We start from the raw sequence: 25,299 nt of genomic DNA on the forward strand, positions 1-25,299 counted from the left end.
ATCTACATTTTATAAGCTTAAGACGCAATTATTTTCAAATTACCCTAAAAATCTAGAGAATTATCGTTCTCTTTCTATGATTAAAGAACTAATATGCCAGTCAACACACCTTTTACAGGGTATAAGCAACCATACAAACGACAAAGTAGAAAAAAATCTCTAAACAAAACGTAAAACAATAGCGCGTGCAAGGGACGCTGACGCAGTGCTGCGTAAGTGTTGAGTGCAAGCAGGACAACAATACAGAGCGAGCGTTGTGGGGTGGGGAGGGAGTATGAGGAAGAGCTGGGGTGCGTAAGGGAGGGACACGCGCTCCAAACGCAAACAAACGGGACGAGCGTCGCAAAAGAGTGCGCGACAAGACTGCCAGTCAGTGTGTGTGCGAGTGAGAGGGAGTGAGTGAGAGCAAGGGAGAGAGAGAGAGGGGGAAATATGCCAAGCGTGTGAGTGATTTATGGCGCTGCGAGTGACGAGGACGAACCAGAATTCTTCAGGATAATGCCGACATAACGAGATTGTTTTATGTACACATTTTCTCCTTGTTTCGCCCGAGGACTCATCATCATTGTTGTTGTTGTTGTTGTTGTTGCTGCTCGGTGCCGAGTCGGGGCCAGCACAGGACAGAATAGAGCAGGACTCGGAGCCGCTCTGTGTACACATAATGACACTTTACGCTGCAAATGGGGGCGAAATATGCGGGCACACACACACACAGACACAGAAGCGAGAGTTGTAGTGTGAATTTGTATCTGTTATCTGCTTATGCATGTAATATTCCTGTGTGTGGGTGTGTCTATGTGTGTGTGTCTTTGTGTGTGTGTTTGTGTGCGCGTCTGTGCTTATGCCCAGAGGACCTTCAATCAAATCCGTAATCCTTATTCAGTGCGTTAATGAGCTTCACATTAATTTGTCACCCAAAATGGCGCACCTGGCATTTCCGTTCGCTTTCTGTTGGCTTTGGCCTGACATTCGTTGAAGGTCCTTGAAATGATTTGCTACTCAACAGATTTAAGCTATGTTAAAGCTTTCGATATGCACGCATTGTGACAGTTTGAAAATGCTGTAAGTCTACGTGTATATTTTAAGTTTTTTTTGCATCCTGAAATAATCAAATGCGCTTCTTAATCAACGTTCCACGTTTATCTTATAGATATTTTATTTAGTTTATATTTTTATACCGCTATAGAGGGTATTACAGGTTTGTCATGAAATGTGTACTGCATAGAAGGAGAAATCTCCGGTAGTATATATATTTTAGATTAGCATTATAAGTCTTACATAAATGCAAAATCCTATCTAGATCGGACCACTATATCATATAGCTGCCATATAGGAACGATCGGTCGAAAAGTAGGTTCTGGCATAGAAATCTCTAGAAATATTGACATAAGTGGGATCTAAATATATCATTAAATATATATACATATTATATTATTATACTATCAAATATAAAAAAGACATATTTGAGATAAAGCATTTATGCTGTAATATTAAGATTTAATCTTTGGCATAAAAGTGTGTGCTTGTCAAGAAATCAAGACCGGCTACTGGGAATCAGTTATATATGTTTTTAGGCCATATCTGCCAGACGTCGGAGCTTAAGCAATTTAATTGAAAATTTCATTTGCTAAGTGCACAATTTACGAGTGCTTTTTGCAATTATAAGCGGCGAGAGCCAAAAGATTCATGAGATTCATGAGATTCAGGCAGCACACTTGTTTTCTGTGTGACTCGGCTCGGGGGTCCTGAGTGTGTGATATATTTATTCTTCATAATTTCTAATTCTGGCTAAAAATAATTCTAAACATTAAGTAGAAATTATTTGAAAAACTTTCTCCAAAAATTTACAACTAAACGGCGCAACGCGGCGGCACAACAATGCCAGGCCCTCTCACCCTCAACACCAACAGCCCCCAGCCTTTCCCGACACCGAACAGGCAACACCCTCCCCAAACTGACGTCGATACAAACAAATTCTCATTAATGGCGCACAAAGTCTGCAGTCGGGAGTTGCCCAAAATGGTACCCAAAGCGATGCCTAAGAACGCGCCCAGCGTTTTGCGAGCATGTAAATGAGTCCGCGTTTGGGTTACGACTCGAATTTGGGTGGTTGGGTTGGGTTGGGTTGGGGGTGGGGTGCTTCTGCCACTGGCACAAAATATGATTTTGACAGAAAACAACAAAACAAAATCCATAATTCAGGATAAAACATAATTCCACACAGCAAAGGCAAAACCAGTGTGGCAACGCCAGCCCACACACACACACTTACACACAGATGCACACACAAGAAAAAGGAGCAGTCAGGAGGAACAACAAAAAAAAAACATGACTAACGGTACAACGGCTGGCAAATGAGCGACGCTTGTGCGAGCGAGCGAGAAGCAGTTACAGTTATTTATTAAATCCCTTTACGCATTTTCATAATAATTTCACAAAATATTTTAAACGAGTGCGAAAGGCAAAGGGCGAGAGGAATAAAGCGGGGGCAATGGCAGCGACGCGACGCCTGCCAACGGGTGATTCATGTCAGTCCCCCGTACATCACCCTGTGTGCGTGTGTGTGTGTGTGTGTGTGTGTTTGATTAAACATTTACGAGTAGCATCAACGCGCACAGCTACAACAATAACAACAAACAGCACTCATCATAAACAGGACAAACGAGCGTGAATTTAATCCCTTTTGCCGCAAAAAAATCAGAATTTCTCCCAATGCTCGAAAACGAGAAAAAAAAAAAAATAGTATGGCAAGAAATGGGAAAACAAATTGAAACGAGAAAATAAGGATATCTTCGGCACGCCGAAGGTTTAATACCCTCGAAGACATTTACCTTATTCAGATATATTCTGACATTCTCTGACTTGGGTATATGTATATTAAATCTATAAACTGTATGTCGGTTGAGTCGGAATAAAAACAAAATAAATCATTTTATTTAATTGCCAATATATTTCGAATATCTCAGGGAAATTAAAATTTAATTATAATTTAATTGGAATATATTCATGAATTAATTTCATTTTGCAAAATTAAAGTTTTTCAAGAAAACTTACATTTATTCAGATGTTTTAAAAAAATTTTTCAGGTTTAAATTATTCTGGAACATTTTCGCGAATTAACAGATTACTTAAAAGAAAATACGGCTTAAATTAAACAAACAACTTTTGACAAACATTTTCCTGTTAATTTGGCTATTTGTCAAACCAATATTATCTCAAAAATTCGCTCAGTTTCAAATTGTGTAATTTATTTAATGAAATATCGTCGGGATCAGAAATGAACTACTTCCAAAATAACATGATTGAAGTTTCCTGTAAATAAAAAAAAATAATGCATTAAAAAAATGCTAATCAAAAAATAAAAGCAATGGAATATTGTGTGTATTTATAAAATAAATTGTCTTCAAGTTCCACTCAAGTTACGTATTATGATTTCCCAAAAATCGGAATCGTGTATATCGAATAGCCTCATCGCGTCGCATTGCATCAAATCGAGTGTAGCGCTAAATGAGAGACAAGTGCGGGGAGGGTGGAGGGTGGAGTGAAAATGAAAATGACAGGACGAAAAATAATTCTAATCTCCTCATGAATATTCCTTTTACATTTTCATTTTGCAAAGAGCGCTCAGCCAGCGTAAAGCATCAACAAAAAGGACAACAGAGGCGCTCAGACTTGAACCGGATCGTGGTTCAGGGGGGCGGGGGGTAGGATGCTAAAGCGTAAGCTAAAGAAATACGACGGCGTCATGAAGGCAGGCAGTCGGCCCATTCGGCTAAGTACTACAATGGAACTTTGGCAAATGGCTAAAACTGAGGCAGCTCCCCGTTTGTTATTTTATTTTATTTGTGCGCCGCGCCGCAGACAGTGGACGGGCGCGGGGCGTGGCATTCGCTTCGTCCTTGCTGCCGGGAGCTGGTCACTGATGGGCACTAGTCGTTCAAGTGGCGCAGCTCGCCAGGACTCGTCGTCCTTGTCGTCCTCGTCGTCCGCGTCGTCAACGTTGTTCGGCTGCCATCTCCATTGCCGCCGTCGAAATTATAAACTTGGCTGCTAAAGAAGGTTAAGTGATAAATTAACGCCGCTGTCCGCTTGGCCCCGTTGGCCGGCTTTTGAATTGGAATTGGAATTGGGTTTTGGGTTTGGGCTTGGGTCTGGGACTGGAACGGGACAAAATGTGAATGCTTTATGCACGACTGGACCTTTTAGTTTATTGTTATTTTAAGGCAGCAGCAGCTCATTTGGCCAAAGAAAAAAAGCTGCAACAGAACTGAATAATTACGAAATGCGCAAAATGATAACTGAAACGGAATGGCCCCAAAGCTGAACACTCTGAAATTGTGCAATTGTTGAGAATGTAGAAAGCTATAAACACACTTATCTATATAGAACATTTTGAACATTTAAGGATTCGGAATGAAATATTATTAGTCGACTGAAAGCTTTGGTATATGATATTATAGGGGCATACAAAAGGGGCATACCAAGCTTAAATTAGGTAAAGTCAAGTTAAAATATATTTTACATAATGTATATTAATAAACTGATCAGTAGATCGAAAAAAATGTATTGCAGTATTAGGATAAAGTTTTTTTATACATATTTCTTAAACTTTTTAACGTATTAAATTTAAAGAAGTTAGAGACTTTTGGTCGGGAGCTCCCGACTAGGGAATATGCCTCTTTCAGCAACATAACTAAGAGCTTCTCTGCTTTTCCTCAATTGGATTCGAGTCCGTAACTTAACAAACTATATGCCCTGCCTCTAATTGACAGCCATACCAACTGACTCATACTCCGGGAGCAGTAGGAGAGCCTACGTTCAAAATTTTAGGTCTAGCTGTTATAGATTCTTTAATCGAAGCGGTCATACATACGGACAGGCGGACAGACAGGCGGACAGACAGGCGGGCATGCCTGGATCGACTAGGCTATTAATGCTGATCAAGAATCTATATACTTTATGGGGTCGGAGAAGCTTCCTTCTGCCTGATACATACATTTGCACAAAAACATTACACCCTTTTTAACCATTTTTAATTGGCTCAGGGTATGTAATAAAAAAATTGTTTGTACATAGAACCTAATTTTCTGAAAAAAATGGCACCTTAGCTTACTTCAAGGATTTTGGAAACTGTCTCAACTTATGAGGAATTGTTAAATGCCTAAACTACTTGGGACTTTCACAAACCAAACTCATTTTCGAAATAGCTTGGAAAAATATTTTATGTTAGCGACTTCAAAAAACCTTTTTTTTTGTATAAATTAATATATTTTAAATATAATTTATAATGTAATATATATTTTATATATAAACATCAAAAATATCAATAACGTAATGCCAAATGAACTTTGCACTCTTATTGAGTGTATTCAAAATATTTATAGCCTTAGTTCCGCTAACAAATCTCTAAAATCCGAGCTTAACCTAGTCGTAATGTGGCAGCTACTAAGTAGCTTAATCATCCCGGCAGGCATTAAGTATTTCCTGCGGCATTATTAGACAGTCTTCAGTCGGTGTTGCCAATGCCAGCCGGCACATCATCATATGCTACTCGGGCAAGGAGAAGGACGAGACCGAATGCGAGAATACGAGGATGCGCCAGCCTAATCTGATGATTTATAGAAATTTTGGGTCGCCATATAGTCGCATTAATTACGCCTCATAATAAGTGATTTATGCGCGCTCAGCTCTGCCGGGAACTGGGAACTGGGTACTGAGTACTGGGTACTGAGTACTGGGTAGAGGACTTGCTCTCATTGCAAACTCACGAGTTCGCTTCACTCTCGCTCGCATATGCACATCCTGCGCCTTGATAACAACTGATTGCCGCGCCTGCGGCCAGAAAATCACATTAACACAAATGCCATAATTATGCTTTTTATGATGGCATCCAGTCAGAGTCTGTGTCAGTGTCAGTTTCAGTCCCAGTTCCAGCACCGAAGTCGGCCGCTGAGAGTCGAGAGTGCCAGACATGCGCCAGATAATGTGACAATTTTTTTATTTTCCTTTTTTTCGACTACCCTCACAGATTGTACAATAGTTCTTTAATTGATTGTGCTATTAAAGAAGCAGATCTTAAACTCAAGATGCGGACTCTGTTTTTAAAAGTTTGACAACATTTAATCACATCGGATATATTATATAGTATACACTTAGTTTGCGTCAGATTTCTTCACATATTCCTATGTATACAAATTTAGTAAAATCGTAAAACTATATTATATAGCTCAATTCTACAAATAAAAGACAAAAACATAAGTTAAATTAAAAGAATATATAAAATACAAAAATTAATAAAAGTAAAAAATTAAACCAAATAAAAAATATTCAAAAATAAATAAATTAATATAAAAAAAAAATAATAAAAATAAATAAATAAATTAAAATAAATAATGAAAATAAATAGAAAAATTAAAAAAATTAATAAATTTAAAAATACTCTAATGTCCGACTTCAGGAATATTGCTTAAGATCATCTACTATCTCTTACATCTACCACATTTCTGTAAGGGCATTCAATCTTCGGAGTCAACTTTTTCCTTCTGTTTTTGCCTAGTGCTACCAGGCTGCAAAGGAAGCGCTCCCCGAGTCATGGCATCTGCAACAGGCCTTATCAGTGCACACACGCACACACACACACATACGCAAGCGGGGTGTGTTCCTTAAATGTGTTAAATTTTACGCATTTTTAATTCCCTTTTTATAGTCTGCGTGTGTGTTAGTGTGTGTGCGGCGTCAATCACAAATATTTATAGTTGCCTTAAAAATGCCAACTTGACTGATTTATTAGCCATGCCGCAGCCTTCATATTCTCGCCAATGTTTGTGGTCCTGATTTATGCCAGATTGACAACTACGCATCCAGGAACAATGCAGCAACTGCCCAGCCCCCCATTGTTTGTTTCGCTCTACAAACTATAAAATTTTCAGGGGCTCTCATTAAATGGGCATGTGCACGAGGGTGGCTTAATGATTACCAATAATAATACTATAAAGATTTAAGTGTGAGAATCTTAATTTATATTTAAAGTCACATACATAAGTAAATCCTATTATGACGCAAGTGGACTCTATGATAAGGATTTGCCAAGTTCCCTTCGCAAGAGCACAAATATGTCTCCGAATATTCTATGTAAGCTCTTTCTTACTCAATCGATTGCTTCAATTTATTTATTGTAAAAATAAATCAAATATCCGTTTGGTTGACGGTCGACGTTGGTCAAAATTAACCACACCCATAACTCGGTCAAATCTCATCCGATTTTCATAAGGTTTGGCTTTTTGTTCATGGTTTGGCCTCTAAATCAATTTGGCATCAAAATCTGGCAACATTATTTTTGTTCGAAATTCATGTGAAAATGGTTCCCTCAAATATCCTATATAGACGTTGGTCAAAATTGCCCACCATCATAACTCGGTCAAATCTCATCCGATTTTCATAAGGTTTGGCTTTTTGTGCATAGTTTGGCCTCTAGATCAATTTGGCATCAAAATCTGGCAACATTATTTTTGGTCGAAATTCATGTGAAAATGGTTCCCCCAAATATCCTATATAGACGTTGGTCAAAATTGACCACACCCATAACTCGGTCAAATCTCATCCGATTTTCATAAGGTTTGGCTTTTTGTTCATGGTTTGGCCTCTAAATCAATTTGGCATCAAAATCTGGCAACATTATTTTTGGTCGAAATTCATGTGAAAATGGTTCCCTCAAATATCCTATATAGACATTGGTCAAAATTTCCCACCATCGTAACTCGGCCAAATCTAAATCGATATTCATAGGGTTTGGCTTTTTGTTCATAGTTTGGCCTCTAGATCAATTTGGCATCAAAATATGGCAACATTATTTTTGGTCGAAATTCATGTGAAAATGGTTCCCTCAAATATCCTATATAGACGTTGGTCGAAATTGACCACACCCATAACTCGGTCAAATCTCATCCGATTTTCATAAGGTTTGGCTTTTTGTTCATGGTTTGGACTCTTAATCAATTTGGCATCAAAATCTGGCAACATTATTTTTGTTCGAAATTCATGTGAAAATGGTTCCCTCAAACATCCTATATAGACGTTGGTCAAAATTGCCCACCATCATAACTCGGTCAAATCTCATCCGATTTTCATAAGGTTTGGCTTTTTGTTCATAGTTTGGCCTCTAAATCAATTTGGCATCAAAATCTGGCAACATTATTTTTGGTCGAAATTCATGTGAAAATGGTTCCCTCAAATATCCTATATAGACGTTGGTCAAAATTGACCACACCCATAACTCGGTCAAATCTCATCCGATTTTCATAAGGTTTGGCTTTTTGTTCATGGTTTGGACTCTAATCAATTTGGCATCAAAATCTGGCAACATTATTTTTAGTCGAAATTCATGTGAAAATGGTTCCCTCAAACATCCTATATAGACGTTGGTCAAAATTGCCCACCATCATAACTCGGTTAAATCTAAACCGATATTCATAAGGTTTGGCTTTTTGTGCATAGTATGGCCTCGAGATCAATTTGGCATCAAAATCTGGCAACATTATTTTTGGTCGAAATTCATGTGAAAATGGTTCCCCCAAATATCCTATATAGACGTTGGTCGAAATTGACCACACCCATAACTCGGTCAAATCTCATCCGATTTTCATAAGATTTGGCTTTTTGTTCATAGTTTGGACTGTTAATCAATTTGGCATCAAAATCTAGCAACATTATTTTTGGGCCGAAATTCATGTGAAAATGGTTCCCCCAAATATCCTATATAGATTGGTCGAAATTGACCACACCCATAACTCGGTCAAATCTCATCCGATTTTCATAAGGTTTGGCTTTTTGTTCATGGTTTGGACTTAATCAATTTGGCATCAAAATCTAGCAACATTATTTTTGGCGAAATTCATGTGAAAATGGTTCCCCAAATATCCTATATAGACGTTGGTCGAAATTGCCCACCCATAACTCGGTCAAATCTCATCCGATTTTCATAAGGTTTTTGTTCATGTTTGGCTCTAATCAATTTGGCATAAAATCTGGCAACATTATTTTTGTCGAAATTCATGTGAAAATGGTTCCCTCAAACATCCTATATAGACGTTGGTCAAAATTGCCCACCATCATAACTCGGTTAAATCTCATCCGATTTTCATAAGGTTTGGCTTTTTGTTCATAGTTTGGCCTCTAGATCAATTTGGCATCAAAATCTGGCAACATTATTTTTGGTCGAAATTCATGTGAAAATGGTTCCCTCAAATATCCTATATAGACAGGCCGCGGCTTACCCGATATATATTTATAATATATTCATTTGAGAAATCTGCTCCGTGGAACTAAAAATCTAAATTTAAATACCCTTTTTGATATATAGTGTGATTGTTGTCCCAAAAAAATATTCGTTGTATACTTTGTTGATTTGGGCAAATAAGTGAAAACTTTTATGATAACTTAGCAAAACGTTATTGGCTCAGCTCTATGAGCCATACCGCTAGTATTTCCCATGCCAAATTTGATAATTTCCATTTATTAGTTTAAAGTGAAGATAATCAATTTGAAACAAGAGCTAAGAATTTAAGATGCCATTACTCGCCAGGGCACAACCCACAGTCCGTTCCAGAGACTGTGATTTTTATGGCAATGCGAGACATAATGTCCGCTCGTCATGTGGGTGGAGATGATAAATCCGCGTTAAGTGCACACTTAATGACGCACACGGGCACACAGCCAATGCGTTTGTCGTAACGCGACGTTGTCCGGACCTGGGATCGGGCGCTTCCGTTTTTGACGCATGCGCGACGCGTGGGATCCTCACGGCTGTCGATCGTAAATATAACAATTTGTTGCTGAAGCTGCGCTTTGTCTTAAGATCGCGCTCCGCATAAACATAAATTGCCAAGTGCCATAAATTTTTATCAGCTTCGCCGCCTGGCCAAGTGGGCGTCAACCATGCTAATTGGATGTACTTGGACGTTAAAACATATAGCTGAGTTTTTCAGAGAAAGCCAAATGATATGGTTAGCATTTTCACGCGTCTGCTTCGTGCCTAATCGAGATTTGTTCTTGCGGGTCGCGGCAAAACTTCTAATTAAATAAACACCGAATGCCAATGATGCTCAAATGCTACACTCGAAGAAAGTTCTGACTGAAAATCGCAAAGAAAATTAATAATTTTTTCAGTTTAAGAAAATGTTCTTTTTATAGCAAAATTGTATTTTAGGGCTTAAACTCTTATCAAATAAAAGTAAATTTATCTTAAGAGAAGACATTTCATAAAAACAAGCAAATTTTTCAACATTAAGAAAATTTAATGAAACTTGGCATAAAATTAACGTTTTTCTTATTTGTTACAAAACTGTCTTCTAAATATTTCTATTCTATTCTGTTCTCTTTTCTAAATGGGAAATTTTTTTAAATAGAAACATTATTTGTTAGCAATTTTAAAACATTTAGAAAAAAACACTCCTTCTTTTTTTTGAGTGTACTTTTGTCTTAGGCTTAACGATCCTTTTTAGCACCCATAAAATTAAAGATTTTACGAGCTCTGCCATTATTTGACAGTAAACAAGCGTCAACAAGAGACGCGCACACCAGGTGACCAGGCGTGACAGATTTGTCTATCCCGGCCCCAGATTGCAGTTGCACCTCGTTTTTGTTGACCCGACTTGTCAGATGTCAAAACTGTTGATGGTCATAAATGGAGCGCGGGGCGTGCGCATTCTCCGAGTGGAGGCCGTCATCAAAGTGGCTTTTATTGTTCTTTAATTGTTGAACTGTGTTCCTTCATACGCGTCCATAAAACTTAATTTTATGTGAGAGCATAAAGAGAGTGAGAGCCATTGGCATTGCACTGCCCCAGGGGCGGGTCGACCATTCCGAATAGTCGCTGGGACCCGCTGTTTTTAGTGTGGAAATCACTTAAGCGCGTTTACCGAATTTACGACTCTAACGACTGTACAATCGTTTCCGTTTTACGATCTGCCGCTATGCACATATATCGTTTAAATGATTTAAGACCATTAGAAATATGTTTAAGCTATGGGTAATAGGCAAGTCCATGCGGATCATTCATATAGAATGAATATTATAAAACCAAATAACAAACAACATTAAAACTTGTTAAGGGTAATAGTGCGCGACTTGTAGAATATGCAAAATAGTCTTAGTTCTTAGATCCTCCTTTTTTTTTTGCAGTATTAAGGAATCAGACGAATAAAAATCGGACAAATGACTCTCAAATTAAGTTTAGGAAAAAACATTTATAATATTTAGAATTTATTTATTTACCATATATCAAACGCTTTTAATTATCCTGAACTTCAGCTGAAGAATTTTGAAAAATTTTCTAAAATAATTTATAAAAGGAACAAACGTACTTTTTGCACTCCTCTTAATGTATTTTAAATGGGGTTAATCTAACCGGGAAAGCAGATTGATAAATCGATATATTTCGAAGATCTGATACAGTATTAGAACTTAGAAATACTTAGAATATCTTACATAATGTTTAATGGGAAAAAAGGGCACTCTTTTCCACTCCTTTCAAATTATTTTATGTGGGGGTAATATAAGCAGACAAAATATCGATATTTGTCGAAATTCTAATACTCCCCATGATCTATAAATAAAAGGTATATATATATGAGTTCAATCTGTTCGACTATAGACTCCACTTTCCTTCAAGGATTACTTTAGATAAATATATTTGAGTACTTTAGGTATGGCATTGGAAATATGCAATAAATTAATTTAATTGTGCTGCGAGTTAATTTCTCTAAATATGATATTTTAAAGAAGAATTGCGAATGCAATTGTAATAGCCAAGATATTCTTAATTAACATGCCTAACCATTTTATGCGATACTCTGCGGCTTGAGTTTCCCAAGAAATTCCTGCACTAATCGAGTTGAATGTTATTTAGCTGCTTCGACTTCGACTGCCGACACAAATTTTGCATTTATTGGAAAATTAAATAGATTTCCGCTTGTCTACTAAATATTTAGCGGCTGAGCCAGCGACTGGGATGGCATAAAAACAGAAAAATCTCATATCATATTTATGGCCAATAAGCGGCAAGAGAGAGAGAATGGGAAAGGGAGAGAGAGAGAGAGAGAGGTGGAGATAGGCAAATGCAATCAGAACACTAAATCTGATGTACGCAGCTAATTGCGCATAGATTACCAGATGCATGAGCGATATTAAATGCCGCCCAATGCCAAATCCGTTGCCGGTTCCTGGTCCCTGGTCCCTGGACGCTGGTCGCTGGATGGGGCGCCGACGACGATCGAGCCGAGAGACAGCTCAATGAGAAATTGCGACAGAGACAACTCTATTTGGCGGTGCGCTGGATGCATGAATCGCCAGGGAATGGCCCGGCGTGGACCGTTGCTTATTTATTTCGAATTGACCCATTTGGTAATATTCATAATTTAAGTGCGCACGAAAGCCGCCGCAACAGCGCCAACAACAACAGCAACAACAACGGCAACAACAAGAGCAACAACAACGATAACAACAACGACGTCGTCGCGGCCAAAGAGCCGCATAAATTCTCGCGCCCCACACTGAAGCTTGGAAGCTTGTAAGCTGGGATCTGGAGAGATCAGGATCAGTTGGTGCAGCCGCCATTTGACTTTATTTGCGATCGCTGCGCTGTCATAAGTTGCCGCCAAATTGTTGCATTGTACCTGCTGCGTGCGTTGCCACAACGGACGCCCAACTCCCAGTCCAGCTCGGCTAGCTTGTAACTCAGAAATCATTAAAAGTGCGAGATACTTTATGAATTCGTCGTGGGCCGCAAAACGAGCATTCAGTGGGACAGACGGAGATGGCGGGCCTCGCCTCGCCTCGCCTCGCCTCGGCTCGCCTGGATTGGCGTGAAATATGCACATAAAATGTAACTGCGAAGATCCTCGCCTTAAATGCAAAACTAGCCTCCACTCAATCGAACTGTTCGCTGAGTTATTGTTAACGATTTGCAGTTAATTTCAGTCCATAACTTTTCAGTTCCATTTCATGGCTTGGCTCTTATTGACTTTATTTTGAATGCTAATGGCCCGATCAGTCCATCAATTGGCATATTGAAAGTTGATCGGATCGAGAATTGGCCGTTAAATGTGCATAGATATAATTATTTGTCAGTTCTTTGATTTGCACCTGAAAGCTTTCAACAGAATTGATTGCATCGATCGCAAATTAAATAAAGCTTACTTCGAGCTTAAGCCTGTCATCTATAATATTAATAAAAGGTTGGTCGGGTCGATGTCAATGTAAGCCTTTTTTATTTAAATAATAAATAAGCTAGCCATTTCCAGAATCTACCGATTCGACCATAACTCTCTTCATAGCTTTATCTTGTTGAGAATTACATAAAATAAGTTTTTAGATATTGTCAAGCAGAAAAGTTCGTATTATTTTGGTTAGCTCTTTTAACTAGAATTTGCCATGAAGATTAGAGAGCCAATTTATCGGCTTGCTTTATTTATCCTGGTGTTAGATGCTGAGAAACTTCACACGGACGGGTTTATTGCTAAGTATAAACCTTATATGCATACTCTCAAATACCGCTATTTGTAAAATTGTTTACAATGAAGATAGTTCACTGTAATATATCCGCTGGGTGTATTTATCCTGGGTGTATTATCTATAACGATGTGAACTTATAAACTCGTATGCCACATTTTGGTTGCAATGAAGATAAAAAGAGCGTACTGCAATTTATCCGCTTGTTATAGTATTTATCCTGATGTTAGCTGCTAAAAATATCACTATTTCAAAGTATAAGCCTTACGTACATTCTCTCAAAATGTATCGTGTTTACGTGTTTTATGTCAAAAACTTATGGATATCGCAACCGAGGACAGAAGCTTATTCCCAATACGTTTTTTTTCTCTGTTGCCGCTGTCGATCGTTTCGCAAACAAAAATTATTTACATCATTATGAAATGAATGCAATCGATTTGCATATTTTCTTTTACGACCTCAAGTAATTTACCATGCAGAATTTATTATTATTTCATTTCTTGATTTCGCCCCGTCAGCTGCAGTCGGGCTTTTGTGGCTGTTTTATTGTCGCAACTTCTTGTCGATGTCGTCTCCCAGGTTGGAGGCCTGGCTGGCCATTGGCATTGGCCATGTGTCATTTGCATGCTGTGGCTATAATTGACTCCCAGATCTGGTTGCTTACCTGGTTCGCTACCTTGCCCGGCAAATATCTGCGCCTGGATCAGTCATCAGCTTTATGTGGCATATAATTTTTATTATTTGGTTCGTTCACGAGAGCATCGTAAAATTTTTGATGACGTTCGTCAAATTGCAGTTGTCGTTGCCGATAATGGTTGTTGTTCTTCTTCTTGTTGTTGATTCTTGGTTGTTCGTTGCAGCTTCTGCAGCTTCTTGCCAGTTTATGCCATAAAACTACATATTTATGATGTTCTGTTTTTAAACAAGCCAACTAATAATTTAAGGAATTGGCCTCATTTGATTTTTACTTTTAAAATTCGCGTTTCACAAATTGTTGCTGATTTTATATAAAATTATATAATTTCAAATTAAATATTTTGCTTTTTATTTCGATTGTGGAAAACTAATTAATACTTGGCTCGGGCAATGCCGGCTAATACCAACTAGTTTTTAGTAGTTCCGAAATTCTCAGTAGGCTTTGCAGTTTTTGAGCTGTGGCTTCTATATACATAAAGAAGCTTTCGAATTAAATTCATTCGTTCGCCTGCCGCTGACGCAGTTGGTTCAAAGCTAATATTTTAACTTCCGATTACATTAATTGAGTTTGCGCTGTGTTGATTTTGTTGTTGTGGAAATGAATTCACGTCGACGCTGGCGCGAGGAATCTCCGGAGGATGCCGAGCCCGTGGAAATGGGCGGCCGTCCAAGCAAAATGCCGCGTCGCAACGACCACAAAGAGGTTATGGGCACCATTGAGAACCTCATGGTCAAGCTGAGCGACAACAGCGCCACGGTGCAGGGACGCATTGAGGATCTGAGCTACTATGTCGCGGATACGCTGCACATCTACAAGTGGGACATACTGCGCATTCTGGTCGAATGCGTCGCCTCGCATCCGATGCAGACCGGCGCCTACGCGACCTTTGTGGGCCTGGTCAATGTGCGGGACTACGAGTTTGGGGGCGAGTGCCTCAATTGCTTGGTGCAGCAGCTGCTGAAGTCCCTGCTCGAGGGCGAGTGGGCCAAGGCGCGCAGCCTGGTGCTGCTGCTCGCCGATCTGGTCAATACGAATGTGCTGACAGTTGGCTCGATGCTGCAGCTGCTCAACGCGCTGACCGATGTCTGCGAGGAGGAGGCGTCGCCGCAGAGGCGTCGCGACTTTTATGCCCATCTGGTGCTCGGCACCTTGCCGCTCATCGGACGCGAGCTCTACGAGAAGAAGGAGGTGGCGCTTCAGGCGCTGATCAAGCGCTTGCAGCTCTACATGAAGAAGGAGCGCAGCTGCACGGACGGTGTGCGTCTACTGCGCATCTGGAGCAACGGGGATGTGCCGCAGCACGATTACCTGGAGCTGCTCTGGCAGCAGATTACGCGCCTGCTGCGCGACAACTGGATCGAGCAGGAGCTCCTGCGCCCCTATGCGCCCTTCGATGAGACGCTGAGCACCGCGCTGCAGCATCATCTGCCCGCACTGGAGCCGCCACGCTATGAGCCCGACACGGTGACCTATCCGCGCCCCTGGCTTGTCTTTCGCCTGTTCGAGGTGAGCGACTTTCCGCCTGAGATGCGCATGCCCGACGAGCTGGACATTGGACGGCATGCCATCGAATCGCATATACTGGAGACGCTGCAGCTGTACCATTTGGAGCGCAAGATCTGCGCCGAGCGGCTGCTGGCCTATTGCGTTGCCAGGCCAGCGCTGGCCATGGAGCACTGCATTGTCGAGGTGCTGCTGGGCCAAATGCTTCAGCTGCCCAGCTCGCCGCTGCTGACCATCAACTATGGCGCCTTGCTCATCGAGCTCTGCAAGCTGGTGCCCGACAAATTCCCGCGTGTCGTCGCCCAGGCGGCCGATATGCTCTACACGCAATTGGAATACATGAACGCGTCCAGCTTTGATCGCTTCGTCAATTGGTTCTCGCATCATCTGAGCAACTTTCGGTATCAATGGAACTGGCAGGATTGGGAGAGCTGCACCACCGTGCCGGAACTGCATCCCAGCGCCATGTTTGTGCGAGAGCTGCTTAAGAAGTGCATGCGGTGGGTAACCTGCATATTTCAATAACTTGTAGTCGGATAAACCCGACTGTTTCCGTTGCAAGAACAGCGCAAAGTAGTTGGAGTTGAGGCTTGATAATGACGAGGGCGATAGGTGGAGTATGGAGAGATATGATCTCTTTCGAGGAGGAAATAAAAAACTGAAAGCGGAAGATGTGATATTATAAGCGAGTATTATCCGCTCTGCTCGGGCCAAGTTTTATCTTCAAGTTTTGGACATACTTTTCCGATTTGCTATTCTCATATATCCCACACGAGGGGGATATATAACATTCCCACCAATTCACAGCCGCGGTTGGGTTTTTTAATTGTGCTCTAGCACGTGGTAATTGGGTTTTCAAATAAGTTGCCCATGCTACATTTTACTTAATTAGGCTTTGATACTCAGTCGGGACAAATAGTTTTATGTATCCATGCAAGGTTGCCACTTTCAGCAGTCTACAGGAGACTAGGTTAAGTAAAAGTGAAGACCTCGTGAGCAGTGACAATTAATGTACACATTTGCATTAGAGAAAAACTCAGTCTATCAGCCATTTAGTCCTTCAGGGAGTTATTTCTCCCCAACCTTTCTCACAGCCTCAGCTACTATCAGCACGTTGTCCAGATGATGCCGATCTCCTTTGCGGCCCTGCTGCCCGTTTCGCCGGATCCGAATTTTAAGTACATTAACGAGCTGCTGCCCGGTGCCAAGCTGGCCAAGCACCTGCTGGAGGCTATACGCAGTAAGTGCGCGCCGGAGCTGCTCGGCGGTCTGGTGGAGTCGACCACAGAATTGGAGGACGCACTCAAGATCAATGTGCTGATGCAGACGTTCCTGCATTTGGGCTGCAAGTCCTTTACACACATATTTTCCATCTTCAGCAAGTTTCAGCCCGTGTTGAAGGTGAGTTCTCTTCTGGTTGTCTCGCCAGCGGATTGCCATCTCATCCGTCATCCAACAGATGTTGGCCTGCAATGATGCCAACCAAATGTCTATGCTGAGCGCCCTCTTCGAACTGTGGGCCAGCAACGAGCAGGTCAAGTTGGTCGTGGCTGACAAATTGATGAAAATGCAAATTGTGGGCGCTCACGTAATTGTGGCCTGGGTCTTTGATCCCGCACTCAAGCAGGAGCTGGTCAAAATGTACATGTGGGAACTGCTCAACCTGACCGTTAAGTACACCAAGTTCCATCGACGGGACAGCGAACAGGATCAGGGTGCACGTCTGGAGGCCCTGCTCCTGAATATAGTCCAAAGCTGCGTTCAAGTTCTTACAAAGCATCAACCAGCGAGCCAGGAACTGGAGATCGATTACTGGTTCGACTGGGTCCAGGGTCGCCTGCAGGAATTGCTCTTCAACTACATGGATGATGTGCGCAATATTAGCAGTAAAGTGCGACAAATTGCATCCGAGCTGGAGGAGTGCAAGCGCTTGGCCAACATGTTCGATGACTACTTGGACTATATACAATAGGCGCAAGTTATCTGATGAATAATATGTTATTTATTTTACTCTGGTATTAAACTTATTATTATTAAACTTTCTAATTGCCGTCCTTGGTAGAGGAGTTTTCCCAATAATTCTATACAGCGTACGAGCGTTAGCTATATGATAAAGCTATTCGATCCTAAAAAGATTTTCATCATTTGTGGGGAACATTGTTGAAACTAATAAACTCCGAGATTTATAAAGATACCTTGGGAAACAAAGTTTTTCAAAGTTTTAACTTAACTTACGAAAGATCCTCCCTGTGGCAACTTTAAGGTCCGATAGTTAGCTTACATGTAGAGAGAGAAACGACCAAATACAAATATTGATTAAAATGTCTAGAGAAAACAGTTTTCCATATAAGAACCTCGTTTTCGACCGAAAATATGTTATATATTGTTTAGCTATCCGTTATAAAAAAAAATCTTATTCATATGTGGGGAGAGAAATGACAAAATTATAATATGCTCTACATATGTATATAGATGGGGGCTAAAATTTTTATTTTCGTTTAAATGAGATAATTTTAAGTTCAATTTATAAACAAAACCTTAAACAGCCAGAATTTAAAAATGTAGGTTGTGTATGACTTATAGAAGATATGTTTCCCGCATCACAAAGCGGGATCACGAAGCAACAGAAAACATCCCAAAAATCAATTTAGCTAAAATTAGTTAGTACGTTTTCTTAAGAATCTATTTTCGCAACTACCTGAGTAACCGTCCATTTTTTGCTTTAAAAAGTTTTCAAATTTTTAAACGATTCTCGAATACAAATTTCATATTTCCAAGAAAAATCTGAAAAATTAATTTACCGAATTTTCTAAATTAACTTTTAAGCTCAGCTTTTGATGTTCTGTTAATGCGTTGCAATTTCATAACGTCCATATATCAATATCAATTTCTTTACTCTATTTTTTGTATGTACATATCTGTGCATGCTGTTCCTGGATTTGCCACCCAACCCTGCGGGCAGACTCGCCGCCCACAAGCCCATTTATATAGGGGACCGCTTGGGTTTGACATAAATGCCATGTTGTACAGTATGTCTGTTTGGTGTTCAACTGACGCCGATGGGTTGCACAAACATGTCGAGTTAGAAGCCACCTACACCCCACCTTCACCCACGCGCAGCCCACTTGCCACACGAGAACAACATTTGCCCGTGCCTTCTGTATCCATATGCTCGTGTGCATGTCTTTGTGTGCGTTATTTCGCGCTTGTGGTGCTAAATTGGGTGATAACTCCTTTTTAATGGTTAAGCTTTTCTTCTTCTTGTTGTTGTTGTTGTTGTTGCTGTTGTTGTTGTTATTCTTGTTGCTGCTATTGCTGTTCTAAGTTTTATTTTTATTTGCGCCGCTAAAACTCAATTTTCGAATCAAACAACCACGAGGATTTCTCGTCCACATTGTCCCTGGCATTTGCCAGCCTGTCGCATTGCTCTGTTTGCTGATGATGGCCTCAACAATGTTGTGTTCCCTTGTTGTGTTGCTCTGTGTTTTGTTGTTGTTGTTGCTGTTGTTGCTGTTGGTATTGCCATTGCTTTTATTGTTGTTGATGGGTGCCGTTGCCATTGGTCGTCGTCGTCGTCGGCGTCGTTGTCACAAATGCAAATAATGGCACAATTGTGCTTGTGCAGCTCTTAACTGCTTTTATTATTTAATTCCTCAATATAAGTGCGCTCTATGAGTACGAATGAGCCACTAACTACACACTCACACACACACACACAGGCCACACACACACATTGTAATCACTCGCATATCCACATGTGCGAATGTTTTTTGTACTTATTAAAAATTTTTCTCAATACAATTAGTTTGTTTACTCTTTTTAAAAATTTTAACCAACAAAATATAAATATTAATATTCTTTATATCATTTTTTTATGCAAAAAATACGATTTTACAAATTTTATTAGCATACTTTTGAGAGTTTTCAAAACAAAATTACATATTTGCTAAACAAGTCGCTCAAATCGGAATATTTATTTTTTTTTATTTATAAAATGTATTATTATTTATAATTATTATTATTATAATTATTATGAAAATCGATCATAAAAAAATATTAGAATCGCACTATCCACATATGCGGGTGGTATACTTATGGAGCTAGCTCTCTGAAATTAAATTATTTATACAAACACATTATTAATCGGGTCAAAGATGTATTTTTTGCATGTTACATAAACTTGCAGATCTTAAATATAACTCCAATGCCATATTTTAATGGGTATAGAATATGATGCCTATCCGGAAACCCTTTAAACTTATTTATGTCATTTGTGTCAGCTTCACATTTGGGCATTTGCTTCGCAGGTGTCTCATTAATTCCGAATCGCTTGTCTTGACTTTGACTTTGAGCTTGGTACTCAGCACATAAATTGCAGGATATGTGCAATTAGATGGCAATTAGTTGTTTAAACGCCTACGACGCACACTGGAGGCATGTAAATATTTGTATGTGTAATAAGCAATTATCATGAATCACAAGACGCACAAGATGAATACACACTCACACACACACGGCCCTCTCCAACTGGTGCAGCCAGCCAAGTGTTGCCACGCTGTTGAAAATCAGACAGCCCACTAATTAGGCATATAAAAATTGGTGAGAGCCAAACAGCTCACAATAGTTAGCTGACTAGAAAGATAGATAGAGAGATAGAGAGGTGAGTGCGGGAGGGTACTTGAATAAATAACTGTGCATGTGTGCCAAGGCACGTTAATTGTTAAACAAACGCACGTTTATCACCCGAAGAGCAACAACAATGGAACAGTTAGAACAGTCTGGCTCAATATTGTGCCTGTCGCGCGGCCTCGTTAGACGGATGAAAGCCTCGCAGGCGGCGTTGCCATATATCCCATATTACGGTATTCAACAATATCCAACATGCACGTTCAGTTTCACGTTCATATCATCAACGGCAGCGCCAAATACCTTGACATCCGCCCACGCACATAGAAAGAGAGAGAGAGAGCGAGAGAGTATGCTTGTTGGGCTGGGGGCTGTGCGAATTGTTATGTTTTTCGTATTTAACCTCAGACATGGGCCTCGTTTGTATAAATTCCAACAGCAGCCACTGCCAACTGCTGCCGCTGATTGTTGCTGCTGCTGCTTCTGTTGTTGTTGTTGTTGTTGCTGCTGCTGCAATTGTACTGTGAAATTATTAACAACGGCAACAATAGCGCCAACGTCGACGTCAACGTCGACAGCGACGCATCGTTCATCGCGCTCACATATGGCGGAAATGACACTTTTACATTTAGCATCGCGAGCGAGCGAGCGAGAGAAGGGGAGAGAGAGTGAGTGTGAGGGAGTGAGAGAGGTATAGCGCGCGACACGTACGCTACACAGACGCAATAAACTTCATTTCTGACAGGCCGCAATGCCAACAGGCGGACACGGACATAAACAGGAACACAAAACAGCAGCGGGTCGGGACGGAACGGTGCGGGGAGGCCGGAACAGGCACATGGACAGGAACAGGCACAGGCCCGAGCACAGGAGCACACGCACAGGCGCGCCGGCATGTCAACGCTGTGGTGATGTTGATGCAACAGGGATGGGCAACAGGATTGGCTGTTGATGATGGCGAACCCCGTCTCTGCCCCTCCCACACGCCCCTTACAGTTGGCTACATGCGAGCTGCCAGCTAATGAATAAACTGGGCTTGAAATATGACCCGGCAGGATGCATTGCACTCCGGACCAGCTTTTAGACGGTCTCTGTTTATTTGCCGATTGCCCAACGATGCGACTAAAGAGCTTAGTTTGGCTTGGTATAAAGACTGTTCCGACGAGATCTCAATAAATCAGGCAGTCTATTTTATGCACTCAATCAAAATGGCCTCAGAGGATACAGAAAAAAGGGGTCAAAGAGCAGGAATAGGACACTTAAGTAGTTTCTATATCAGTCCGGTCCAAATGGTCATGGTTAGAGAGTCTATCCCTATCTCTTTACTAACTCTCTCTTACTTTCATTTTTTGGAGAAGGAATCAAACCTATTTGATAACTAAAGTACCTCCCATCAAGCTGATCTCTTTTATTTCGTGCCTTGCAGCTTACAATAATGAACGCCGAATCGGATGATCTGGAGGACACTCACCTGTGCATTAAATGCAATGCAACCATTGTGGGTCTCAGCAAATACATTGAGCACCGTAAACAGAATTGCTTAGTCGGAAATGTTCGTGCGGCAAAGCAAGTTGTGGCTCCGACCACGGTCACGACGTCGACTCGTACCGAGCACGTGTCGTCGTCCACGATCATGAGTCGCTCCAACTTGGAGCACAGCTATGACGGCTTCCATTTTGCAGAGCCGGAGGCTCCGAGCAGTTACCTGCGCAAGACGACCGCCAGTCATGGCGGAAAAACGTCCAAGTCCCTGACAGAGGCCTATGATCCGACCTACGAGCTGGGCGCCGATGTGTTCTTTTCTTCGTTGCAGCTGCAAAGCGTCTCAACGGGCGGCAAGACCGGTGCACGCCCGGAGCGAGGAGCCAAGGAGGAACAGAGCTGGCATTCGGCCAGCAGCTGCTCAGATCCATTGCTGAAGGCGGTGCGAGAACACGAGGAATCCGACTTCAAGCCGCTAAAATTTGTGCACTCACCCGAAGCCAGCGAAGAAGAGGAGGATGACGAGGAGCCAGATGACTTTGATGGGGAAGACGACGATGCAGATCATGAACACGATCATGAGCATGAGCATGAGCACGAGCACGAGCACGATCACGACGCTGACGAAGATTATGATGCGCGTCATTCGCGGCATTCCCCGCCGGCAGTGCCCGCCACGCACACGGGTGGCAAATGGAAACCGGAACATCGTCCTCAGCTGCGTCACACGCATCTGGAGCGCATCTCGCCCAGCTGGGACGAGGCGCCCGAAGATGCGCACGACCATCCGCCTGCGGAGCATACGCACGGCAAGTGGGTGCCGGGCAGCAAGCAGCTGGAGTACCGCGAGAACATCGATCTGACCAAGCTGCAGCAGCCGGGCGCCAGCTACTGGTGCAACATCTGCTGTCGGCGCCTCAAGACGCGACTTAACTACGAGCAGCATCTGCGCAGCGGCTACCATCAGCGCCGCGCCGAGGCTGAGTGCCAGCTAGAGCAGGCCAATCTCGAGGGCGCCAATCTCACGCTCACCAAGGACTTCGAGCCCGCGCCGGCGGAGCAGCTACAGCGCCGTCGCCGTCGTCGCGCCAATCTGCTACGCTGCGAGCTGTGCCGCCACAGCATGGCCCGCCATCTCATGGGCAAGCACCTGATCTCGCACTATCACTATCGACGCCTGCAGCAGCAGCAAACGCAGCTGCGCCGCCAGAATTCCCTGCACTCCATACTGGAGCATATGGGCAGCATAGTGCGACAGGCGCCATTCCAGTGCCTGCCCTGCCGCTTCTATGCCAACACGGAGCAGTCTTTCCAGGTACGAGGCTCAGTTTTCAAGTCTATATAAAGTACTTGTGTGGTATTAACCGATTTCGTAGGCAAAATACTTTTTATAAACGTTATCACTTTTCCATCCATTTTCCGAACTGCAAAATTTTCCACATGGCAACTTAAATATAATCCTCATTTTCTTCTCTAGATTAATTTGCTAAATAATTTTCACAAAAACGCTCCCAACAGTTTTCCTCTAATTTTCCACCCCAATGGGTGGAATTGTTCAATGCTTCATTTAAGCGTTAATTTAAGGGAAAGTAAATGAGACTTTTTTTATACAATTATGTATGTATTTTTGATCAGAAAAGTAGATTTAGTTGTATATATTTGTAGATTGAAAAGAAATTTTTTTATAAATGTTATCGATAACACTCATCGACTGCCCTAATTCCCCAGTGAGGCTTTCTATTAATACAGGTCGATAGCAACTGCTTTCCGAAGTATTAGATAATCAGAAATAGGACTATATTTTTACCTGTCATTATATCGATAACCGATATATTTTGTGTACCCAACTTGCAGGCACATTGGCGCTCCTCTGCCCATATGGAGCTCACCGCACGGCTGGGCGGCAGTTTCTGGTGCAGCTACTGTCAGTTCGAGTGCGCGAGCAACGAGGAAATGTGGCAGCATCTGCTGGGCAACACGCACTTGGAAGTGTTGTTCGCCATCAATCGATCGGTGCCCGTTTGCATTGCCCAGCGCCGGCAGCTGAGCTGCTCCGTGTGCAGCGCCAGTTTCCTATACAATGTGCAATTGCGGCGTCACTTTGCCACGGAGCACGCCGGAATGGTGGCCACGGGCAGCGCCTCCGATGACTATCAGTGCCGCTTTCGCTGCGGGATTTGCGGCGCTGCGCAGAGATCGCGAGTGGCGCTGCAGCGGCACGAAAAGCACAAGCATCGCCTGGCCAAATACTACTGTGCCGTTTGCCGTCTGGAGTTCGAGACGCCGCTGGAGGCGCGTCGCCATCGCAGCCTCATGCAGCACAAGCGGCGTGCGAGTCGCCAGTCCAGCCGCAAGTCCAGCACTCAGCCGGAGCGCGAGATTGAGCACATGCTGCGCGAGGTGCTGGAGGATCGACAGCCTGAAAAGCCGACGGCAGCAGCAGCTGCAGCAGTGGCCAGCTCCAAGAGGCGCCGTCTGGTGAGTCAATGCGCCAGCTGCCAGCTTAACTTTGACACGCCGCAGGCGCTGATCCAGCATCGCAGGGAGTCACATCCCATGGACAATCATGCCTGCCTCAGCTGTGGCCTCAGCTTTCAGTCCGCCCAGGCGCTGGGTCGGCACACGCGCAGCTGCCAGCCCATCGCCTCCAGCTCAACAGCGGCGCCAGCTCCCACTCAGTCCAAGTACTGGGACTGCGATCAGTGCAGCTTCAGCGCCCAGTACGAGTCGGATCTGCTCTATCATCGTTTCTTTCATACGCGCGGCTCCTCCATTGGCAAGGACGAGCTGTTGCAATGCCCGCTCTGTCCCAAACAGTTCCGTAAGCACTCGCTGCGTGCCCATCTGCGCAATCACACGGACGAGCGCATCTTCGAGTGCGCCGAGTGCTTGGCCAAGTTCGCCAGAAGACACAACCTCAAGAATCACATGGCCACCATGCATGGCCATCGGGATCAGACGGCAGCAGCCAAGACAACAGCCAAACAGAAGTCGGTTGTGTCCAAGCCGAAATTTCAGTGTGGCACCTGCGGCAAAATTCTGGCAAAAAAGTAAGTACCCTATAAGGTATATTAATTGATCAGACTGATTTATTTCTATTATAGTTTATTAAAATTAAAATAGATTAATATTTACCTCTAAAGGTGTGCATTAAAAACATCTCCGATCTTATGATCTATGTTATATAAAATAGTTTTTACTAACTTAATATGATTAACGCTTAGCTCAAACAGGAAGAACTAGAACGATTCAACTTATGTAGAAGCATCCGTTTAGATCGAAGAGGTCGTTGGTTAGAATTCGATCCTAAGTAGGGGAAACCGATTGTCAAAGTAACATCAAGAGCCTGTGTGGCTTGGGTCTCTAAGCGTCGGACTAACAAGCGAGAGGTCGCTGGTTCAAATACAGCAGCAATTTTTTAATTTTAAGTTTTATTCACAAAGAAAAGAGTAATAAGCACAGATAAGGAAAGCATTATAAACGAA

General features: G+C 42.2%; 2 protein-coding genes across 5 annotated transcripts in view; both read left to right on the forward strand.

Annotated features, from left to right (window-relative positions):
* LOC135428571 (zinc finger protein 814) overlaps window positions 1-25,299 on the forward strand; it is a 240,866-nt gene that overhangs the window by 153,272 nt on the left and 62,295 nt on the right. For all 4 annotated transcript variants that reach the window (XR_010436279.1, XR_010436280.1, XR_010436281.1 and 1 more), the window contains 2 exons: window positions 21,759-23,129; window positions 23,669-24,864. Coding sequence is in view for 1 of the 4 variants with exons in the window: in XM_064682645.1 (XP_064538715.1) it covers window positions 21,768-23,129; window positions 23,669-24,864 (2,558 nt within the window). In the remaining 3 variants the exon portion in view is untranslated. The remainder of the gene's footprint in view (window positions 1-21,758; window positions 23,130-23,668; window positions 24,865-25,299) is intronic.
* LOC135428519 (nuclear cap-binding protein subunit 1-like) lies at window positions 14,696-17,744 on the forward strand. Its single transcript, XM_064682570.1, has 3 exons — window positions 14,696-16,206; window positions 16,801-17,107; window positions 17,166-17,744. Exons 1-3 carry the CDS (start codon window positions 14,801-14,803, stop codon window positions 17,676-17,678), a joined length of 2,226 nt encoding a protein of 741 aa, XP_064538640.1. The 5' UTR covers window positions 14,696-14,800; the 3' UTR covers window positions 17,679-17,744.

This window comes from Drosophila montana, unplaced genomic scaffold, assembly GCF_035044405.1.
Source record: "Drosophila montana isolate Dmon_TW-CO22-7 unplaced genomic scaffold, ASM3504440v1 contig_1408_1, whole genome shotgun sequence".
In the NCBI taxonomy this organism is placed as follows: Eukaryota; Metazoa; Arthropoda; class Insecta; order Diptera; family Drosophilidae; genus Drosophila; species Drosophila montana.

Coding starts and splice junctions, on each gene's coding strand:
- LOC135428519 (XM_064682570.1), top strand. CDS start 14,801: ATGAATTCACGTCGACGCTGGCGCGAGGAATCTCCGGAGGATGCCGAG. Junction 16,207..16,800: donor CTGCTTAAGAAGTGCATGCG/GTGGGTAACCTG, acceptor CCTTTCTCACAG/CCTCAGCTACTATCAGCACG. Junction 17,108..17,165: donor AGTTTCAGCCCGTGTTGAAG/GTGAGTTCTCTT, acceptor GTCATCCAACAG/ATGTTGGCCTGCAATGATGC.